General features: G+C 39.0%; 1 protein-coding gene across 16 annotated transcripts in view; it reads right to left on the reverse strand.

The window, feature by feature from the left end:
• Nucleotides 1–24,393, reverse strand: part of rbms3 (RNA binding motif, single stranded interacting protein) — a 312,168-nt gene that overhangs the window by 14,083 nt on the left and 273,692 nt on the right. For all 16 annotated transcript variants that reach the window (XR_006372710.1, XR_006372709.1, XR_006372711.1 and 13 more), the window contains 2 exons: nt 21,105–21,155; nt 6,356–6,466 (listed from right to left, as the gene is read on the reverse strand). Coding sequence is in view for 13 of the 16 variants with exons in the window: in XM_044138143.1 (XP_043994078.1) it covers nt 6,356–6,466; nt 21,105–21,155 (162 nt within the window). In the remaining 3 variants the exon portion in view is untranslated. The remainder of the gene's footprint in view (nt 1–6,355; nt 6,467–21,104; nt 21,156–24,393) is intronic.

Here is a 24,393-nt window from a genome sequence, read left to right on the forward strand (position 1 = left end):
ATCCTGGTGAAAGCCTTAACATGGGCCCAGTTTTAATTAGAACACGCCTTCATCAGTTCTCGTCAACGCAACTGTGCGCATCAGTGTCTGCATGTGTTCCCGTGTGCAGCTGCATGCGCGACACATTCATCACATGCTCCAGCCTTTTTTTTGCTTGAAAGAACGACAGACAAAGACAAAGAGGCTTGGAAAGATAATGTTGTGGTGCAGCGCCAACGGATGTGATCCGAGATAAAAACCGCCGGGGAACTTCCCCTCTTCTTCCTGCTGCCTTCCGGACTGAGGGAAAAGGGAGGTCCGATTTGTTTTCTTTCTCTTTTTTTCCCCTCCCCCTCCGCCTCTCCATCCTTGTTGGATGTCGGCGACGTGCAGCAGGAGGCGGTAATGGAGGGGCTTACAGCGGGCTGCGAGGCCCTTTTTTGGCTGCGGGCCCGCCAATGCTGGTAGAGTATCATTACCGGCAGCGTTGCTAATGGATCGGGTACGGCTCCACCGCTCACCGCTAATGAGAGCAGCTAAAGGCCACGGACACGGGTGATTAACTCCCCCACCGTCGCTACACGGAGCCGGGAGGATGCCCTGGGATGGATGTTAGTCTGTGTTCATCAGCGAGCGTGACCGCACAGGTCTTTGGACATGAATTTAAGGTTATCACACCTCCGGGGCTGTCACACTGAGGACAGGGTGAGGCAGTGTATCCAGACCTCCTGACACATCACATCTTCCCTTTCCTTCTTCCCTCTCACCTTCCTGTCACGATCTCTTTCTTAAACCTCCTCCTTCTCAAAGGGGGCCTATCAGATTGTTGAAGTGACCTTCTCCCCGTTGAATCAAAACCATGCATACCAATTTCTTCTTGGGACTTGAGGTCTTTGCCTCTCCTCCCCATTAACTTATTCAGTCAACTCACCTGCGAGGGCTGCATGAAAGCAAATGAAGGAAAGTGAGAGATAATTAGCCATTATCACAATCTTCCTGTCATGGGGAAAATGTCTGTTTGAAATGTGATATTTCTCTGCAGGACTGGGAAAGGAATTTAGAATATATTTAGCAGGAAAATTTAATAAGATAAGATTTTTCCTCTATTATGACCGATAGTTAACCTATTTAATATGGCAGGTAGAGTAAGTCATATTTCTGCAGCCGCCTGTGTGGCAAGTCGAGGAGATTAATTTTTTTGTCCAATTTCAGCTCTCTTAGTCCTTCCTTGTCCAGTCAGGGGACAAGTTTGGGTAATATAAAGCATCCCTAATTGGCGATAAATGTTTTGTCACACACATTTACATCTATGCTTATGCACGAACACACGCAGACCCGGAGCAGATGGTGTGTGTGTATTTTTGATGAACGGTAGGCTTGAATAGCTCCCTAACGAGGCTAGTGTGAGTAGACTCCTTAAGCCTCCCCGCTGCCATCACTCTCCATGACACATGCTCATGACTCCTGTGTAAATGTGGACCGCAATGCAGCAATGCCACGAAGAAAATCCATAGGATAGACTAAAATACACTGTTGCCACAGTGGTTTGGGACTCTGCACCAAAATGACTTAGATCACAATTTATGTTTGGTGGGACCAAGGAGGGAAGCGGGAGTATGAATTGAGCAGTTAGCTCACAGCAGCCTGACAAAATGTCCAACAACTGATCTTTTAGGCCACCATATAAAACAATATGCATGGTAGAAAGCTAGCACATCAGTGAACATTGGCGGTGGCGGCATCATGCTGTGGAGACGCTTTTCTTAAGAAAAAACAGAGAAGATTGTCAAAGGTGGAAAAAGAATGGGAGTTTTATAGAGGGAATCTAAAACAGTTCAGACAACAACCCTGAACATATGGTGAGAGCAACGATGGTTTAGATCTTAAAAATCATGCATCACTTTGGTCCAGTCAAAGTCCAGATCTTGACTTGAAAATCTCTATTTACAGATATTCTCCATACAACCTCACTCAATTGGAGCTGTTTGGTGAAGACGAAGAAAAGGGCAAACATTTCAGTCTGTAGGTGCACATAGCTAGTGGAGATATCGCCATAACAACACTGGCAGCTGTAATTGCAGCAAAACTACATGCACACTTTTCAGATTAATATTGTTATTATTATTAATTTCCCAAGAAAACAAGCCTTCTACACTGTGTTGGTCACATAAAACCCAAAGAGTTTGCAATTGTACTAAATGTGGAAAATCTAAATTGGTAATAAGTTAATGCATTGGAATCTCTCCGTGTAAGTCACCGAAGGTGGTGGAGTGTTTGGGATAGGCTCTGATTTCTATTGATATATTCTGTTTTTGTTTTGAAGTGAAATCCAAACTATTCACTTTGAAAAATACCTTATATTCCAATTCCTAATATTAAAGTGCCTCTTTCAAATTCTAACCATCAGTGGAGCAATGGAGGTTTTATTTGAGCCCAGAAAAACTGAAACGAGGCACAGATGAGTGTGTTTAAGTGTCTGTGTTTCTGCTTCCTCAGCTCTAAGGAGTAGCTGAACTTATGAAAAGGAGAAACATTCGTCCACATTGCCAGTCTCAGCAGAATATAGAGAGTAATGATACACCCACTTTCATTTCTATGGTTTTATATATCAAAACAATAGACGTAGTCTTTGCCAGGTTGTAAAATTATTCAAATCCAAACCAACATGCACAAAAACAAACAACAGGTTTCACTGTTATATTATATGTTGAATGAGGTTAAAGCCAGTAAACATTTGCTGCTTACACAAGATCTAAAAAGAAAATCAGCCACCAGATGCCCAATGCAATTCAGTTACTGATCACCAATGTGTAGACCTCTGCTTAAGGTTGGCAGTTTGCTGGTCTTGATATACTGTAGGTGAGTGTTCATACAAAGCAAATATGGAATGGTAAATTAACTTAGAAAATCAATTATTGCTGCCAATCAATCAGAAAAGGATCTCAAGGCAACATCTAAACAGCTTGAAGTCTTTCTTTCTGCAGAGGCATAGATTGTTTACAATTTGGAAACCAGACTGTGCAATGCTCAGGTGACGTTCTTAACGATACAATTATAAAATAAGACAATATCATGGCTTAATATTGAAAAGCTAAATCTGAATGAACCAGGCATTTTATAAAAAATGGGTGGATAAGACTAATCAACAGATGTTTGGAATAAGCCAACACAGTAGAGGAACTATTCTGGCAAGTGGAGGCTTGATGCTTTGAGCTTGTTTTGTAGGTTCAGGATGTGAGTCAACAAAAAAACCTCAAAAGTACTATGGAGTCAAAAGTAAGGCTGTCTCTCTGACTGCAAGAGATTAACAATAAGGAAATGTTGTAAAGTACAGATTGGAACCATTCTTGCCCACCTGAGTGTAAGCACAGAGCAGAAATGGTACAATATTGGTGCAGCAGAGGGTTGGTAAAATAAAGAAAAAGCTAATGTCCTAAAAGATTTAAAGGACCAAGGAGAACAGTTGATATAAAATAAGAAACTGCTTTGTGCGTCTTCCGGGGAAGCAAGTTGTCAATCAACACCATTACAACATAGACTTGAATTGTACACGCCTTGACGGGAATAGGATGAAGAGCACAGAGGGAAGGTCACCTCTTGTTATGTCAAACATCAAGTAGTTCAGAGATAGATGCAGACATTGACAGCCATGCAAACGCACACAGACACCAGTGACAAAATGACAAAGGGAACATATGCACTTCCACAGATGCACAGCAGCTAACAGGCGCAAACTGGCATGACAGATAGACTCCTGCTAAGTGCTGAGACTTCAAAGACCGTAAATAAATCAGTAACGGAGCAATATGCACCAAACATGGTGTCATAAATCAGTGAGCAGCATGGATGGCATGTTTATGTGGGTCATCCATAAACAGAAAGCCTGAGGTTCTTCAGTATTCTGTAATCAAGTTGTTTGTGCCAAATAGACACTCAACTTTTTCCTGAGAAGCAGCTAAAATTCCAAGGCAGTGACCGCGTGGATTACAAGGGAGCTGGTAATCCACGCTCCCTTGTTATGAAGCACAATTTTCCTCCAGAACCACACAGCAAAATACCACGGCGTTCTCGGAAAGCTCCGGTCACCAACAGAGTGTCACAGCTTGGGCGGACGGAGAACATTCGGTTCTTATTTTGGAGAGGAGAAGGAAGAAAAACAGCCGCAGTGAGCCCAGGAACAGCCAAGATTATTCTGAGGTGTGGCTTCTCCTGCCAGAGCCAGTCTGGATAAGTTGTTGACTCTGGAGACATTACTCACTGCAGGTGCTCTGCTGTGGCCAGGATGAAGTCATGTGACCAGTAGGGGCCATCAAAACAAGCCCCCAAAACCACATGTGCAACTACATCTGAGGAATGCGCTGGAAGAATATGTTCTGTCAGCTCCGGTTGAGTACACGGATAGTTGAACATCCTGGGCTCTAAGCCCCTTTAACAGGCTTTCACAATTAGGTTGAATGAAAGGCTTTTCACATCTGGCTTAAGAATCAGCTTTACAGGAAACGCGTCTCAATCCCCGTTGATGATCAAGCGTGGCGTGCTGCGTGAACCGCTCGCCCGCAGTGGAGTTCTGCTGCACAGCACATCGCCTCAGGAAAACTAAGCAGGCAGAAAGGGGGTAAACCAGACACGGAAAAAGGGAGGAAAAAATACCGTAACCCACTTTCTCCTATAACAGAACCCATCAGACATCAGGAACCATCACCATAGATTAGCCAGTCTCTAATCCTGCCTGTTAGCACAGCTGGGGCAGATTAGGATGAGGGGGGCATTCCTGACAGAGCCAACATGGCGTCACAGTCGCTGACAGCTCACCTGGAAACACATGGGTAACTGTACAATACAGCACTGTTTCAATCAAACTCACACAGAGAGATCAAACGTAGCACCGGAGCAAAGCTGTCTGCTTGTCTGCCCCCAGGCAGCTGGGTTAGGGCAGACAGTCAAGCTTCAGAGCGGTGTGACACCTCTAAGTCGACTTGATCCTGAAATGTGAAGGCGGAGGTGGGAGGGGGGTGTCTTCTTGATGTGGGGACGCCAACTGTACAGCAAGTGAATGAGCACATTAAGTGCCACTGATGGAGAGATATGTTTGATGTGTGATTTAGAAAGTGTGAGAAAGAATCTGAAATCAGAGGGTGAAAGTGAAAAGGATGGAGAGCAGAGGGAGTAAGCTCCGCAGGAAATCTGTTTAATGTCGAAGATTAGGGAGGAAATACGCTCTCTCAGTATCTCGCAGTGAATGCAAGAAGGTTTAAAACTAAATAATATGACAGATTTATGGCTGAGAACATGTGGCGACAGACTAAGACTGTTTGGCTTTTTCGAGAGGAAGCGTTAAAACCTCTCACTTTAGTTCAGAAACTCACTTCGGAGTTTCTCAACTAAATTAAAAAATGTTTTCAAAGATAAAATGGCTCCAAATTAGTCGACCTAATTTTAATCCCAACAGCAGTGCAATTTTGGCGCAATGGTCACACTTCCTGATGATCAAATAAAAAATGCATTTGATTAACTGCTCCTGGCAGCTAGTGTTGCATTAATTTCTAATGAAGTAGGAAGAGATTGGTTAGTTTTACACAAACTGTTTTCCAGGATTTATTAAAAAGTTATAACAAATATGACCTAAGATGCTTATCTCAGGTCATATTTTTGAACTTATTTGAGAATTACAAGTGTTTTGCTTTGCAGGATTTGAAGTTATAAAAGTTATTTTAGGTCTCCATGTCAAAACCTTTAGTCAATAAGGGACTAATACATTGTTCAAATACATTAAAGTAATTATTATATGGTTTATCATTATTCTCTGGTTGAGCTGCAGTCAGATCTCTTATCAAATGTTTAAAATCTAAGTAATAACTAAGGTGTCATGCATAAAATCCACACTCCTTTGCTTTTTTTATATATGTATATCTTGTTGGCAAGATACTATGTTGGTATTTCTTGGAGGCATTATAATCGATTGTTTTCCAGGTTCTTTGGAGGTTTCCGCATTTTTCTTTGGCTGCTTTCAATTCAGTACAAAAACCTTTATCAACGGATCATTTTTGTGTTTGTGCACTTAAACAAAACTTTTGCCTCTAATCCATTCAGGAATGAAAAGTAATCCTGAAGAAAAGTGTGTAAGATTGAATAAAGTGAAAAGACAAAAACTGTTTTTGGGAGTAGAGGGCAAAGTTGGCGAGTTTCTTCTTCTTTTTTTTTTTTTTACTTAAACCCAACATCAAAGCTGCTCATAAATCTTACTCCTGTGATCACACAGTAATGGCTGAAGTTGCCCTTGAGTATCAGAGTGTATCAGAGTTTTCTTCTGAGCTCAGAATTTCTTTCAAGTCTTTTTTTTTGTGTGATTCATGACGGCGCAATAAGGGGAACTCACACTTCCTGTAGTGCCCAGGGACAGATGGTTCATCTGCTGGGTTAGAGGGCCCATCATGCTGGCAGGCTGCATGGACATAGTGTGGTCCATGGCTGGTGTGATCACTGCACCCTGGAGAAGGAGGAGAAAAGAAAATAAGAACAAAATGATCAGGACTGAGTCATTTCCCCTTCAACTTGACCTGTGGAAACTTTTAGATATCATAAAATCATCTGCTCCTGATAACTGAGTTAGAATTTTCGTTTTATCTTTTTTTTTTTTCTTGCACTGCTTCATGTTTATATTTTTATCTTCTCTCTGAAAAAAAGCAACGCTGTTTGCTGATGTGCTCATGACAGTCTAACAACTTCATTCTGCAAATATTCTGCTTTGTTGGTAAAAAGATCAAAATATTGCACATATCCTAATTTATGCAGCTTTCTTGGCATGCTATCTAAATTCACAGGGTCTTGAATCCTCTAAAGTAGTACAGGAAGTTGCCAAAGTTGTTCACATAACCTGTTTTTACATACTGTCAAATGCAAAATTTTTCAAAAAGAAAAGAATAATAAAATACTTTCTTGGCATGAGCTCTGAATAGGACACACATTAGTGGTCTCTTTATAGACCTATCTTTCACATTTTTAACTATCAGTTTAACTTTGGGTAAAATTGGTACATATTTCCATATGTACATCATATATATATATATATATATATATACATATATATATATATATATATATACATATATACATATATGTACATATATATACATATATACATATATGTACATATATACATGTACATACCATATATATATATATATATATATACATATATACATATATGTACATATATACATGTACATACCATATATATATATATATATATATATATATATATATATATAATATAATCATATGATCATTTTTGAGTTGTTTAAACAGAATGGTAGGTAAATTTAAAAGAAGATGACAGGAAATGTTTCTCAGCAGAGGCTTCAGGCAGGCCAGACTAAATTAAAGGAGACAGTATCGATAGGTAGCAACCGAAAATGGGTAGATTTTGAGATCAATGTTGCCACCTTCAGTCCCTTCAGAATCATCCATATCTGTGGCTGAGGGTTTGCTCTCCCTCTCTGCTAGTCCTCAGTGCCTCTCATATGCTCACTGTTCAGCATCCTCTTCCTGGTATAATGCTCATCATGTTTTCCCTAATGGGCAGATGAGGCTGTCGGAAGCTTCTTTTTCATGGTGCAGTGAAACATGAGAGAAAGTGATGAAATCATTGTTGCTCTTTCATCCCTTGTCAGGATCTGGACTGAAGCTTTGGGAGGAGACCATTCAAAACCGGTCCTTTCCACTGTTCCACTCGCCTCTCTTCCTACTTTGTCTGTGTGTGCCTGTACTAAAAACGTAGCCGTGTGAGTGCGTGCTGATAAGTCTGCAGTACGCCGTGTGTAGCTTGACTGACGGCGCCTGTGAGTGCGTGAGCGTTAAACTCGATAGTGCGCGTTTGTGAGAGTGTGCATGTGTGCACCCCACTGGTGACTCTGTGTGGGCCTATTGGAGAACAAACTGTGCAGACACAGCCTGTCAGAATCGCTCCGCTTGTCTACACCCTGCATTCACAACACTGCCAGTTGACTCTGTTTCCTTCCTACTCCTCCTCTTCCTCAGTCTCCCTGCCTCTCAGTATGCAAACCTTCTGTGATACCTCTTGGAGTTACAACTGCAAAATATCAAACACACTGGGTGGAACGCTGAGATCAGAACAGCCTGCATGTTTTCCCTCTCTTGAAATGCAACATATTAGAAATCATTAGTTGTGAAAAAGACTGAACATGTATCATTAAAGCTTCACTACTGAGGAATTCAATCTTTTAAACTGAAAAAAAAAAAATTGTGCTTAACACAAACAGCATTGTCTACACTCAATGCCATTATAGTTGTGATTGTTTTTCTGTTGCTGCCCCAATATGGATTGACTTTTAGCTATTAAGAAAATGGTATATGGATTAGTTCAGATCCTTTTATTGCAAAACACACCCAAATTATCATCCCTCCACTAACATATTATAGTGAGTAATCACACAAGACCTGAAATATTTATATTTTCAACAACAAAAATCATTTATTTTTCACAAATAATTACTCACAACACTGGTTTCACTGAACATACTTTTTTGCTGCAGGCAACAGGAATATTCTTTCTATGTAATACAACCAAGCAAATGTTAGTAGATGTTGGAATACCATGCTGGAGGGGAAAAAAAAAACTAACTTCCTTTCATCCATTATCCACAGCCTCTTTATCCTGCAGAGGGCTGCAGGGGGCTGGAGCCTGTCCCAGCTGACATTTGGCAGAAGCAACAATGTGCACCAGGGAGTTTTCTAGTAAAATAACAAACCTTAATCTAAACTAGCATTACCAGCTAATATACCAAACTTTTTTTAATGCCCAAAAGCTTCACTTTAAATAGGATTTCTCTGCATTAATATATGCGAAAAGGTTACTTAGGTCATCATATTTTCTTATTTTATTCAGTATCAATTTTGCATGAAATGTTCTTAGTTTTTTAATCATCATAGATTATAGTCAAATTTCGATATCAACAAAAATACTCTTAATATAGTCAGCCATTATGGTAAAAAATAACCTTTCAATGTAAAATTTGTAAGAACAATAAAAAAAAACAACTAAGAAATCAAAGTTGTCAAAACAGCTGAAGAAATCCTCAAGAATGCCTTATTCTTTTCTTAAGAATAAATTAAAAATAATAAGAAGAATCAACTCCTGCATCCTGCACAGCAGATTGCTGGCAGCCATGGTAAACAAAGCAAACAAACAAAACTGGCTGAAGAACTGCTGAGCAAGGCCTCTATAATAGGATCTGATGAAAGTCTGACTCATTGAGAGCAAAGTATGAAGAAAGGAGAGACAAAAAAACTGCACAGCATAACTCTGTACGTGTCTTTATTGGTCTGGAGGAAGTTCCCAAGAGTGGCAATTTTTTTTAATTTTTATTAGAGCTTTTAAAAATGGCCACTGTAAACAACAACTACTGGAGGCAACTCAGTTTCTGTCATTATGTAGGAGTCAAAGCATATAGAAGAATAGTCACTCTTGTCAAAATCACTAACAAAAAAATTAACGATCTAAATGAAATGACGTGCATAACCATTAAAGTAAATTTATAGAAAAGTTGGCTGAGTTTTTATATCAATCGTTATGCTTGATGTAACATTAGTTATGTGTCGGGATACATTTACATACTTTACATGTTTCTGGGAATTCAGTGCTTCATTATAATCTATCATTTTTCAAAACAACCCATGTATCTTGAGCAAAAATGTGAAACACTGAAGTTAAAATGTATAATAATTATAATTTGACAGCAAAATACAGAATAAAATAGCACAATATGGAAAATATCTGCAGCCACTTCACCACTGATTTACTAATAAAATAAAGAATAAGGGAATAAACAATAAGACTGCATAAGGACAGGGGAAAGTTATTAAGGAAAGAACTGATGGAGGTCATTCTGAAGACAATCAGAAAAAAAATGGAGGGTTGAAAAGCTGGGGGGATAAAAGCAAAGGAGGAGACAACAGGGAGAGAAGGAAATAGGGAGGAAAAGGTAAGAAAGAAGCAGCAGGAGCTGTGGGCTACCTGTTACTGATTCAGCGTTTGACAATGCCTTTATAATGAGAAAGGGAGAGCAACGGAAAGGCTTAATTCACAGACATGTCAGGGAGAGTTAAGCCGATTTGTGATTTCGATTTTCCGTGTTTGTAAGACTGTGAGAGCGTTGGTTTTTACTGCGTGTGTGTTGCTTCATTGACAAGCTTGAGCGGAAAGAAAATGAAAAGGAGATTGACACAAATAGACAATATATGTTTCAGATTTGTCCTGTGTGCATATGAGTGGAGGAAGATAACGAATGCTGCAGATCCACGATCTGTTACAAATGTATGAGGTGATGTTTACTGAGCTCCTCAGTGTATGCACATGATTTGGTGGAGATATTGATCCTGTTCAAGAGCGGAGATGAGAAAATATCCCCTTTCTGGCAGTAAAATACATTGATGAAGACTCAATGACCAGAAGAAATGTACAGTAAATAATAAAAAAACAGTTTAATGAGCGCTCCTTCTGGGTAAAAAAACTCAGAATGGTGAGACCCTGATCGCTATCTGCTAATGTTCATTACTCGCTCTGTAAATTTGCTGATTCTGTATAATTTCTGTAGAACAGGTGGGACACACACATAAACGTCAAACAAATAGTGAGTGTTTTTACTGCTGTATCCATTAGGGCTGAAGGATGTCCAGCACACTCAATGGGCTGTTAAAGTGATTTACATTCAGGGCTGGTGTTACCCAGACTCCAGATAAGGTTAGCTGAGAATTTGCTCAGGGAACAAAAGTCAAACTAAAGGGAGTTCATCTTTTTAATGAAACAGTTCATGGTTTAAAAATCTGTTTTGTATAAAAACACACTGAGGTGGGACTCTGTTTAGTTTAAAGTCAATATGTTTTAATTTATTTCAATATTATTTTGGTGGTTTATATGACCAACTGCCTCATGGATCTAACGTCTAAAGATATTAGATGAGCAAATGGTTGTATGTGTATGCAGTCATTTTTAATAAATTAGAATACACATCCCGATGAGGCTTGTTTGCAAGATTAAAATACTTCTTGAAAATAAATTTTAACAGGTAGTAAACATTCTTTTTATTTGCCCACATTGTTGTATTAAATTGTTTTTATTGGTGTGGTGTAATATTGTAATCTTCAATGTGTTTCCATTAGTTGTAAGTGGGAAATCATTATAACAAGCAGAAGTCATTTACATGACGTTTTTCACTTTGTGAACTTAGTTATTGAAAAAAAAAATCATTATTGTATACAGGGTATAAATAATTCTGCTAATAAGTTTCTAATTCTTATTTTCCAATTTATCTAATTTGAATTTTACTGTGTTTGTACGGATAGTCAGACATTTAACACTGTTCTGTTTCTAGATGGATGTATAGAAAGTTTTAAAGATAAATACAACATTGAGAACATCTGTGGGGGTGTTAAGCCTTGAAATGTCTTTTTGTCTCAGAGATTATTACATTCAAATTATAATCATGGTATTATATGATATCATTCCAATATTTTTCCAAATTCTGCTTCCGTTAGCAAATTGTTGGGAGCGGATTTAAGTCATTTTGATCTAAACAAAGGGTTATAAATATAAAACTTTTTCTGATTTACTTTCACCTCAACCAGGGCAAAAAGCTCAATGCATGACAGCTCCAACTTGAAATATTTATCACTATAACCTGTGTAGACTGTTGCTTGAAAGGGATGTTAACGTAACACTACCTGACACACTCAGGTAATGCGTCCCCAGACTGGATAGAAGAAAGCCTGAGAGGTAAGAACTGAATGTGCTGCAGATCAGACAGAACATGAATGTTAGGAGGGCAGACAAGACCAGAAGGGAGGAACATTAAAAACCTCAAGAACATCAAATAGTGACCAAGGCTGTCCTCCCTTGTGTTTGTTAAAACAAAGCATCTCTTGTGAGCGGCTACATGAAGAAAACCCGACTCAACACATTCCACACAGAGACTGACAGTCGGTTTCTCTGTGTGAGGTTCTGCGGTTAGGATACTGCTGCTGGTGTGTGCGAAGGCAGTGTGCTTTATATGTGAGAACACTGCAGGGTATAAGTAATTCTGCTAAAAACTTAGCACGACAGCGCTGCTTCTCAATCTCTCACACACACATGCAGAGAAAGCGTATTCGGTCAATCACTCCGGTGTGGAAAAAACATCTGCTGATGATTGAGAGGATACTTTAAAAACTGAGGGATTGTACAGATCCCTAAGTCTGCAGGATGGCCCACCTGAAGGTTCAAAACAGCAGGAAATAAAATCAATCCAAAAAACAAGCAAAAGAAAAAGAAACAACACTTCTGTTTTTCAAATGAAGCCTTGTGATATGAGCCCAGAGCTAATAGCTGAATATGAATCTGTGTGGAATGCAACACCTTTTATCTTGTTCTGCTACACTAAAGCTTTCTTTTCAAAAAGCCTTAAGGTGCCCTTTATGTTTGGGGTAATCCCAGCAAACAGAGCCAACTGCCCCAGTCTTTCACTCTGGTCTGCAGCATGAATCCCTCCTTGGGGCAAAGAGATTTCCAGGGTTGCCCCGCTATTACCTGGACCACATACAAGAAATATCTTGCTACATTATGAGCAATGGAGGCAAGCTGGTGATTTTATCTAGCAGAAGCCACAGATAAAGAAGGTTAAACCAACATTTAGGATATTTTCTAAGCTGACAGAAATCCCAGAAGGGCTTTTTTTTTTAACATTTCAAAAACTTGTTCTTAAAAAAGGGTAATAACGAACCTATGAGAAGCTTTGAGATCAAAGACACATAATAACCAGACACTTTGTGAGGCAGAATCTGTCCAATTGCTTGTCAACACAAATAGTTTCTGGATGCCTGAATGCAATGAGCTGCTGCCATTTTATTGACATGAAGACAACAGGATGAATTTCAATCTGAGAATCAGAGTAAGGAAGAAAGAGGACTGAAGTGGCTTTGAACATAGCAGGGTTGATGTTGGCAGTTGGGCTTCAGAAACTGCTGATCTTTGTGGATTTTCACACACATCTCGTACATTGAGCATGCTCAGAGAAAGTGAGTGACAGTTGATGAATTTGCCTTGTTGATGTCGGAGGTTGTGAGCAGAATAGTTTGAGGTAAAAGAAAGGCAAAGGTAGCACAAAAAGCTTAAGGTATTTAGGTTGACAGTTTTGTATGGATGTGAGTTTTTGTTAGTACATATTGTGTCTTTGTTTGTATTCTCTTGTTTTGAATGTATGCACTTTTAACAAGGAGCCCAGAGACAGACAATAAGGTTTATACAACTGTCTTCTATCTATCTATCATGATCTCTGAATGCATAACATGGCAAACCCTAGAAGGGCAGCAGTAAGTATTCTCCAGACCAATAGTGCCATTTTATAGCACAATCAAGTAACTATGTTACCTTTAGTTGTTTTAAAAATGTCCTGCATCAGATATTACTTAGAAGAAATGTAACTTTGCAATTGGACGCTTTGAAATCTGCCTCTTTCAGAAGTTCATAGTCTTTCCAACACGCCACCTTTTCCAGATGCTTTTTAGTCTGAGTGGGTTTCACCAGTCCTTGTACTTCCTGTAGAATGTCAGGCTTTCCAAGAAAATGATCAAGTAAAGGCTGAAACACAGCAAGAAACCCAATCCTGGTGCTTTCTGTAGGCAGTTTGTCCTTGATCTTTTTCATGGAGTGAAGAGACTTTGCTGCTGCCCTTCTAAAATCTCTGCCTCACCATGCATGCAAAAAAACTCTTGCTGCTATTTCCGAGGAAGCTCTCCACAAGTGGCAATTCGAATTCTTAACTAAATTCAATTTACTACAGTTTTGGCACTTGCTGGACTTTCTGGGCCACCTTGAACCACAAATGGTTGATGCAGGTGCAGAGGCAAAATTTAGTCAATTTTAAAGCTGGTATGCTGTTAATAAAATGTTTGGCTAGAGAAATGTTTCCACTTCCTGATTTATTTCAATTAATTGTCTTTAAAAAAAAATCTTCACATATCCAGTCTATACACATATGTACCACTGATGTGTTTTCTTTACCCATTTGCTGTTTCTCTTTCCAGACAATGTAGACAAGAAGTGCAAAAGGAGATGACCATTTTTGTTTTTACAAAATAAATATTTGTTAGTGTGCTCAGAGCCTGAACATAAGATTGGATGTGCATTTTCACAACCTTTTTATTCATCCATTTACGTCGTGTTAATGGCTGCAAGAAAAACTATGGTGAAGGATAGTTTTTGATTGATTTGTAGCATGCTTAAATATGTACAAATGTGCATATTAAAGGATGAAGGTGGATAATGAAGCATGTAATTGGATTTGTCATGTCTTCATGGGAGATCTATTCTTCTCTGCAACCAGACTGGGATCATTTATCAAGAGTTTTCCGAGCACCTAATATGAAACATATTAATCATTTCACACAAAAGGATTCTCCAAAAAAAAATTTACTCACTATGCAGAAAGGAAAGTAAAAATTGCAAACATAATCAACTTTGTGTCTCAAATTATATTTTGCTGAAACTGCAAAAGTTGTCAAAGATAAGTAAAAAATACAAGTTGCTCAATCTTTTTCCCATACAGTGGGAGTGTGCAGAAACATGCTTTTAGATGCACATACAATATATTTTAAATGACACTGTCACATCATAAGTAATCATCCTCTGAAAGTGCTTGATAACAGAAATAAACAGAGGAGAAAAGAGGAAAATAATGAGAGTGAGATGTTTGTAAAGGAGTAGAGAGTGAGTATAGGAAATAAGTATGAAAAGATTGAAAGACAAGAGAGACCAGAGGGAGCAACCCAAGGACGAATGTAGCTCTGTCTCAAATTCTGCCTCAGCAGATAAATTCATGAGGCCAATGTTATGTTCCCCCTTCTGAATCTGCGGAGCGATTTTAATGTCACGTGGGGAGATGGGTATCACACAGTGCACTGATTCACCCCTATCCGATGAAGGCAGAAAGTAGGGGCTCGGTAAATGTCTATTCAAAGCCTGCGCCAGAAAAGGAGTGGCTGGGGTGAAACAGAGAGGAATTCGATAATTCACCCATGTAAGGGCCAGTGCATGCTGGCAAGTGCACACTTGACACACATACAGCCGCGAGTGAGGAGAAGAAAAAGAGGACGGAGAAGTCACGAGGAAAAGACAGCACTGCTGTGCATGGCTGGTGCTGCACTTACGCCGGCTCTCACAGGCAGTGTGAAGTGAATTTGAGAGTCTGTGTGTGTGTGTGATTGATGAGCTGTTCGTAAGTGAGATTTACCATTATATGAAATGAGTTTCTGCACTCAGACAATATGTGTTTTTAGGCAGTTGTGTGTGTGCGCGAGCCGTGTGTATGAATTTATCATTTGGAGATTTTAGTTTTTCAGTTTTTGCCAAGGTCTGCTGACCAAAGTAGAAAGAAGAAAAAGGGAAGAAATGTCCCTTTTTCCCTTCTAACTGTAGAGCGAAGCACATGTCCGACGGAGGGAGAGAAAAATGACGAATAGGAGAAAAAGGAGAGGAGTGACTTTCACGTTGTCTCCATATTGCACAGTAATTGAAAATGAAACAATTATTAATACTCAGTTTTTCCAAACTACACTGTAAAAAAACATTCCTGATTTAAGGTAAATACCGGCAGCTGCAGTTGCAAAAAACGTTTATTGTATAAATATGGATTTTATCATATTCAAGTAGATTCTACTGTATAAATATAATTTTTATTTATTTTATTTTTTTTACAATATATGTATATTGTCTGGCAGAACTATTTAAATCCTTTAAGTTTTTTTTGTCACATTACAATCACAAACTTAAAAGTTTTAGGGACTATTTGTAAAAAGTGAAGAAAAGGATGGTGTTTATGTACGATCCATCTTTTTGGTAAATCCTCAGCTTTTTGCTACAATTACAGCTGCAACTCTACAAAAATCGTTTTGGAGTGAATTTCCCAAATCTTGAACAATTAGACAAACTATTTACACTTGAAAACTCTCCAATGTGGTTGAATTACAACATTTTGTCAAAGGAATGAGAGCTAAAAGAGCTTGATGCTGCCACCGCCAAATTCTGATATGATTGTAAAACAATTTGTAAGCCTGGTATTAGTATTGCCTCACTTATTACTACTATGTCAATTATCAACTTTTGCGGATCCGGTGTGCATACAACATACCAGATAAAATATATGTAAATTTGTGGTTCTAATGTGACAAATTGTAGAATCCTTGCAAGGTAGTGTACTTGTTGATAAGCAATTCAGTAGCCAGTGCTGCCCACTAAATCTGGTTTCCCATGAAGTCATTAGTCTAAGCAGCTTGATTTGTTGATACAGCACACCATTTAATTATTCCACACATTAGTGTCCAATGCGCATTTTTATTGCCTACATTTGTAGGTTCCACTAACCAAATGAAAACAAAGCCATACACACATGAAAGGAAACTGAGATTGTTTCAAGTGTATAACCTTTCCATTTATAACCGGAGACTGGATTTTGCAGACCTTTCCATTTTGAGATCAGTCACCTCTGTTTGTTAAATTTGAATCATCTTCCAGAAGATGTGCTTTATTTATGAGCTACCTGTCCTTTTTATGTGATGTAAAGTTGTAATGCAGATGGGCTTGAATGAGAGCCAGGAAATGGTCAGCTCTCCAGATTTATTACAGCTGGACAAGAATTTCTCTGCTTCTGTGATGAATAGATAGTCTCTACAAACATTTGGTTTCAGTTCAACTTTCTGTTGCCTGCAGGAACACAGTTTTACAAGAGTCAGTTGTCCGTAGTCTGATGTTCCATCATTTGCAGAAACAAGCTAATACAATTTTGCACAAGTTGTTAAAGAAGCATAAGGCTCCTTGCTTTTCCATTTATAATTTTGTTCTTTTGTCAGCATAAGAAACTATGTGAAATGATTAATGGTGATGCCTTTAAAATGAACTAACGTTTCATTTGGCACCAGGAACTGCTCTGTCTGCTGTGTGGTGGACGGTGTTGGATTCGTGTTTAGGGTGGAGTGAGTTATCCCAATGGCGTCTTTGAATGGACTTATTCCTGCTACAACTGAAACAGACAGACTAAAATAAACAACATTTAAATGACTGGTATTTGACCACAGAGCGTAATATTTTAGCTATGCTTTACAGATTATGAAGTTCTGCCCCAATATGCAAAATGAATCAGATTATAGCTCGGATGGTTGCTAAAATTTTGTTGAGTGTTTTCCTAGATTTGCATGAGAAAGGTCAAAAAGGAAGGTTAAACATAAAAGGTATAATTTTCATTCATAATTAAACATGTATGCTGAAGAACATATTTTTTATTTTTTATATTACATACATTTTTTAAATTGTATTTTTCAATATTTTTTTATAATGAAACTAATTTACCTTACGGTGATTTATTTAAATTTTTTTATTCTGTTTTATTTTTATTTAATTGCATGTACATCATTTTATTTTATTGTGTTTTAATTTAATTCAATTTACTTTAATTAATTTAATTTGCTACCTGTGACCTCTTTCTCTTCCACGCTCAGGTGGCTCCATATTGCCCCGTACACGAGGAGCACCACAGAACACTCCATTGGTTTAACACACGACACAAGGAAGGAGCTGCCAAACTGCCACAAAATCAATTGGTTTTTAATGTTTTGAGTGCCTCCCCCCCTCAAGCATTTAAAGCTGGGGTGCTTGGCTAATTTGCTGTGATTCACTGCGCTGCTGGCACACAGTGTGTGTAGAGGGTGGTCTACTGTGTATGTAACTGGTAGTCGATACGAGCGTGAGTCATAAAGGGGGACAGATTGGACACCATGATCCACTGACGGCCGTGACAGCTGGGGTTAGTTCCGAGCAGCCGTCTGGTTACAGAAAGAGCCACTGGAAGACAACAGGGACGGGGCAACAGGGAAAGATATGGCCACATGGCTACTGCTGGCATGAGCAATTGGTGGGATGTAGAGCAGAGCACAATGTGGCGGCTGGTTAATGGCCAGTGCCAAGCACTCTGAGAGGCCCTGTGACAGTGGGGCCGGAAGATGGATGACCATCAGGCGTTGCACAGGCTCGACGGGAATAACCAATATGGAGCTCACATATGGTAAAACAAAACACAAACACAGCATACAAGAATGTGATGTCAAACATGACCAATTATGCAAACACACAGTACTGTGTAACAGTCATTCAGTATGTTTCAATTGTGACAGGAAAGAGCTACTTGCACTTTTTTAAACTGGTCGTGACAAATCTTTCTCTAAACTTTCAGGTGGGATTGATCTAAATCAGTCAAAAACCAGCGTTGTGACAACACAAAGCAGACAAGGCCAAGACACGATGCTAAAAAAGTTTTTAGGCAACTCTAAGAAAGATAAATGTTTGTCAGAAACTACAATTCTGTCTTATTTGTGGCTAAACTAGGTGATTTACAAAGCAAATTGCTTGAAAAGCCAGGGCTGTCAGGGCTTTGCTGTTTCTTAATGCACAATCTTTTGTAAAACTAAGAAGCAGAAAACAAGTAGCCATCAAAAGCAAACATTTTTTTCCAAAGACCAGCTAAAAGCCCCAAGGCAGTCTGACAAAGACAACATTAAAACTAAATCTTGCTAATTGAAAACCAAACTTAGTATCTAGTGGTAATATAAAGTTAGAGGTATACCGAGGAATTGGGTGGCGATTGGAAACATTTGAGCTCGACTTTTTCTGATCACAAAAAACTTAAAAAGATTCATTCTAATTCATTTTAGTCATAATTGGTTGTATTTGTACAGATATTAGAGCTCCATATATGCAATTTCCTTATTATCATTAGAGATTTTCAGTGATGTAGTGAGAGGCTGCTCTGTACCTTTGAGAATTCTGCCATTAAATATTACAAATATTACATATTTGAAATATAATAGTAGAAATGTTATAGCCAAGGTATTCATATCTATAACACGGCACATTAACAAGCCAAAAGCTACCAGAAAACAAGAAACATCACAAAAGAGCACGTCTGGTTGAGAAGGTAGGAGGATACAAGAGGTCAAGTCGAATGAAGAGGTCAAGTTTGCTACAGAACTGAACAAAAAACTGAAAGTTGTAAGGCTGAAAGGGAAACTGAGAAGCTCTGAGGAAAGCTACCTCAAGGCGGTGTGTGTGTGTGTGTGTGTGTGTGCCTGTCTGGAGGCCTGCTGTGACCAGATTACGTGTTCACTGTCCCACAGTGGGAGGGGAAGTGAGACGGCTAGGACCGAGTGGTAAATGGCCCTGGCAGGGAGCCACACGGCTGGTTGAGCTCCCCTCCAATGAGGGAGTACTGCACCATCAGCGGTGGACTCCAGCACTAAATAGTTCATGAGGCTGAAACTCACAAACTCTAAGGAGAGGCCCTAACAAAGATATCGAAAACCAGACTGATTAATCTGGACGGAAATCATTTGCTATATCACACTTTTCCAGCTGGAACAAACAAATAAAGGGACTTCAACTTTACATGGCCTTGTTGCATCAACGCTGCATGAAACATTTCTTGTTCTGCTAACTGGGCTGACTTTCAACTTCCTCTGAATACAAATAAGTTATAGATTAATATTTGGCCCATAGGGTATGTGCTCAACTTGTGATTTTAAGAAATTGCCAAAAGTCTACTGAGCCTTTTCTTTGATGGCTTCATTAACTCCTATCTAGCAGCATGATGCCAGTCATAGTAGCTTTGTTTTAACCAGGAGTCGCAATCGCTCATTTTTCATGAGTGTCGGATGCTCAATATGAGAATAAGAACCACATTTAATGTTCGTGGGGTGTCATGAATTATTTACACATTTAGTTGGAATAATATGACATTTAAGCTTAGCATGATTTCTTTTTATCTCCATCCATCTATCCAAGTGTCCATAAATCCGTTCATTTCGCCTGTAACAGAGGTGAGTCTCTGACATCTCTCTCCACCAAGAGTAATACCAGGAGGGCGTGCTGTGGTGGCGCAGGGGGTTAGCACGCCCCACGTTTGGAGGCCTTAGTCCTTGACGCGGACGTCGGGGACAACTATGGCACACCCAGAAAACCTTAAAAGTCAGTTGTCCAAGATACATAACAATAAGATATCTGAACCACTTCAACTGACTCCGTTAGCTGCAGTGAAGGGAGGTTTTGACTCAGAACTCTGCAGATGACAGAGCTCCTCATCTTATCTCTAATGCAGAGCCCTTCTGCTGCTTTCAGCTGCTTGTATCCGGGATTTTTTTCTTTCAGTCATTATCCGCATCTCATGATGGTTGGAACGGAGACGGACAAGTAAAGCGAGAACTTCACCTTTCGAATCTGCACTTTCTTTTCCAGGTAAGAACGAACCAACGGTCTCATTACTGCAAATGAAGCAACAATCCAATTGTCCATCTCCCATTCCATCCTGCCATCATTTCTGAAATAGACACAGATACTTGATCTCCTCCTCTCAGATCCACGGCTTGCCATCCACATGGAAGAAAAATGTAGCTAAACTTGGAAAGCACGATTTTCTTCAATTTTACAGAAGAGGAACAGACGGTACAATAAGTAGAGCCATCAAAAAATTGTATTGGTTAAAAAACAAGATCTGCATCCAGTGTTCGAAACTACTTAAAGTATTGATCTTATAGAAACAGAAACTCAAAACATGGGAGCAATAATTCTTTCATTTAATATTAATGATATTTCAGGGATTTAAATTTATGAGATGAGGTACAAATAAAAACAAGCACAATCCCTGCGGATTCTTAACAGATTTGAATGTTGAAAACTTCTCTTGACTTTGAAGTTATTCTATTCCAATTCAAGGAGTATCAAAGCACAAACTGTGAGGTGAGATGCTGAAGATTAATCTAAAACTATTCCTCCGTTAGATATTACACTGGTTCGTACAGAATAACCAAAGCAAACGCTTATTCTTGAAAACTAAATGCTATTATAAATATATTGTTATCTGTTTCTACCTTGTTCTGCTTTTGGGTACTTTGGATTGAATAAATTTGTCTCCTCGGGGTAAAATGTGCAGGAAAATAGAAGCCAGTGATGTCAAAAAAGAATACCAAACAGAAGCTGGTCTGAAAATTGGATATAAAGACCAGCTCCAGTGTGGAGAATGTTGTAGTGTACTTACTGTCGGTTGCATAACATATTGTTGATGAGGCATCCATGACGTACTCTGGACCTGAGGAAAAATAGACAAAATGTGTAGTAATGTACATTTTTACATGTCTTGGATCTAAATGATATCCACCATAAACAAATACAAGACGCTGGCGTATTTGCAGTTCCTTCGAAGAATGTTCCTGTCTGTAGGCTTTAAAATTACTACACTGACCAAAAGGGCTGAGATTCACACAGATTGAGATATGCCAAAAAAGTTATTGAAAGCATTTAGAGATCTGGAGGCAGCCTGCTTTGACATAACTGCCAAGAGTTTGGGTTGTGCCTGGAGTGTTTGTTTCTTATTGCTCTCCAATTCAATTGTTGTTGCAATAACAGGCTTTAATTTAAGACAACAGCAACTCAACATCACTTTATATTAATAAAATTACAATGATGGAAGCAAAGACAGAGGAGACAAATGCCAAGCAATTACTAGAGAAATACTCACAGAAACAAACTAATTTAGAAAAGGAAAATCAGAGATGATGAAGCATTGATAGTGACAGCTATGAAACTGGATGAATAGATGATGAACAAACAGAACTTTTTTTTCATTTGCAAGAGAGAAGAATTGGACAGCTTGTAGCTGACAAACACACAGACCGGCCGTAGATCTCGGTAAAACGTTTGGATTAAACAAAGACAAACACGGAATAATCTGCTATAAGAGCAATCAATCCACTGAGCCAACACAAATGCGTGATTTGGATCCGCACCGAAACAAGGCTGATATTCGGAAACATGCAGCCAAGTCGGCTTGTTTACACATGGCACTGTTTGTTCTCTGCAGCTGAACAGGACAGCCGATTGACACATAGAAAGCTTTTCTATGATCACTTCTCTTGAGCATTTTCTAAGTAAGAAACTGCAGGGCCACCATAACAAGGGTTCTGTGCCACTTGTTTGTACACAGGAATATAGAAAAACTTCAAGGCCAGAATTCTGAGAAACTAAACGAAGAATTCATAAAAGCTTTCGTTCTGATCTCAGCCACTTTCTTTAAAACTGAGACAGAGTGCAGGCCCTGGCAGAGGAAGAGCATTCCGGCTTCCCTGTTAGTTTAGGAGATAAAAGGACTGCAGTCTTGAGACTAATACGTATAAGACTTAGGGCTTTGGGTTTGGCTGTTCAAGATCAAAGAGAACAAGGAAATAATGAGAGATGTGGTTAAAATCTCTGTTTGCTAATTAAAATGGTAGTGGTAAATCGTGAGAGATGGTCCTTCTGAAGCTGATTTAGAGATTCAGAAAGTAAAGAAGCAATTAGTAAGACGAACACACCACTGAGCTGATCTAATAAAATGGTACAACTTTAAAAAACAACAAAACATATAAATAAAATACCCAACTTATCCCACTTGGCAAAATATATATTTCATGTCACCTCATGCTCCAATTTTTAAAATCCTTTTTTAGTTTTCCTTACCATGATTTTCAAAGCACAGAATCTATCTTTTTTTTTTTTTATTTTATCATAGAAAAAGAATGACAAAAATCCATGAGATCTTTCTAAGTTATTTACATGTTCAATGGATTTGCAAGTATACTATTATGTTTTTGTTTAGAAGTGGCAACTTATTAAATTTTTAACTGAATTTCTGGCTACAGTATTGAAATAGGACTACAGTCAAAAGAATGGAGATATTTTCTCCTCACCTCTCAACACTTTTGAAAACACTTCTTTCCCCCCAATATTTTAATGTTCAGGATAACTCCTGATATAGTAACACAAATACAAATACCCACACCCTCCAAATTTCACTCCTGCAGGGCTAATCAGCCTTTTTTTCATATCAAAATTTTTGTCATCCACTGTTGTATGGATGTAGAGACAGACTGTGGTTACGACTTCAGACTTTTAAATTCCTGGGTTGGATGCTGGTCTACTGAGTTTTTAAGCCAGTTCTTCTTACCTCTCACTGGAAATATAGCCATGAAAATCTTTACCTTATGAATTTACTTGCTATCTGCCAACTTTTCTTTCACTACTTTCATCATTGGAGGCCAGTGTGTTATGTCCATTTGTACTCCATCTCTCTTTTTGTATTCGACTGCTTGTTTTTTCTTTTCTATGATGGTATTTTACTTTTAATTCAAACATTGCGATTAATATAACTATTCCAAACTACATGGAAAAGAAAATTGAAAAGATAATAAAGGTGATGATAATGGCATATGCTCCCTTAACACATCATGTTCTCGCATATTTGTTTGAACTTGAATGACTTTGCTTCTGAAGATTCGGCAACTGGTTTTAATTTTATAAACCGAATCTCACAAAACCGAGCTCAAATGAAGTGGCTCTTCCTCTATATTACAGGACTTACCGGGGTCCAATCATACAACCACCCCAGGTTCAGTCAATATGAATGACAAAATGTGCTCAACGTAAGAGAGCACCCTACCCCTGGCTGAACTTCACAGCTTGTTTTACAATTTAAAAGGGCGAATAAACCAAAAAGCTGGTCAGCCGGGTGTTCAGTAGTGTGGTTAGCCAGTTGGCAGCCCGTCCAACCAGTCACATGTAAAGCCAAACAGCCTGCCAGGTAGCTAGTTAGTGAAGCAGCCAGCTCCACTCTCAAACAGCCAGACACATATTTAGTCAGCCAGTGAAGCGGTCTGTAGAGCCGGTGATGGAAACCAGGCCATGGCTGACTGGCGACACTACAGCTGAAATCTTGGTAGTGATCTGGTCTGGACCGGCTCCTGTCATGTGTATCATCAAAGCGTTTTATCCGTCTTACAAAGCCAGTCATCACTGAAGCTCACAGACGGCAGTTTTATAAGAACACCAGAGCCTAGCTGTCGGAGCTGTATGGGCCATTTGCTGATTTGATAAATGCTGCTGAAAATAAGAATCACCTCAACAGAAACATAAAAGACGGAATTGCAAATGCCATAACATCTATGCACCTACAGATTTTCATTACAAAAGGTAATACTTTTCATCATAAAACGAAATGATTTTCTTTTGTTTGCCATGCTGTGTATAGCTACATGCCTTGTCTCTTTTCCCTTTTCTTCTTTCTGCGTCTCTTTGTACTTTAGCAGAAGATGAAGGACTCACCTTCCCGCCATGCCTGGCTGAAGGGCAATATTACAAGGAGCGGTGGCAGAGCTGACCGATATTGAAACTGTGAGGATTAATATTCCTCAAAAGCCTAGCCATTGTTTTTGATAAATCAATTTGGGAAGCCTTCCGAGAGCGGATTAGAGACGTGCCATGGCCCGCTTTTACACCCTTCCTCTCCCCCTACA

Source organism: Gambusia affinis, linkage group LG14 (genome assembly GCF_019740435.1).
Source record: "Gambusia affinis linkage group LG14, SWU_Gaff_1.0, whole genome shotgun sequence".
Lineage (NCBI taxonomy): Eukaryota > Metazoa > Chordata > Actinopteri > Cyprinodontiformes > Poeciliidae > Gambusia > Gambusia affinis.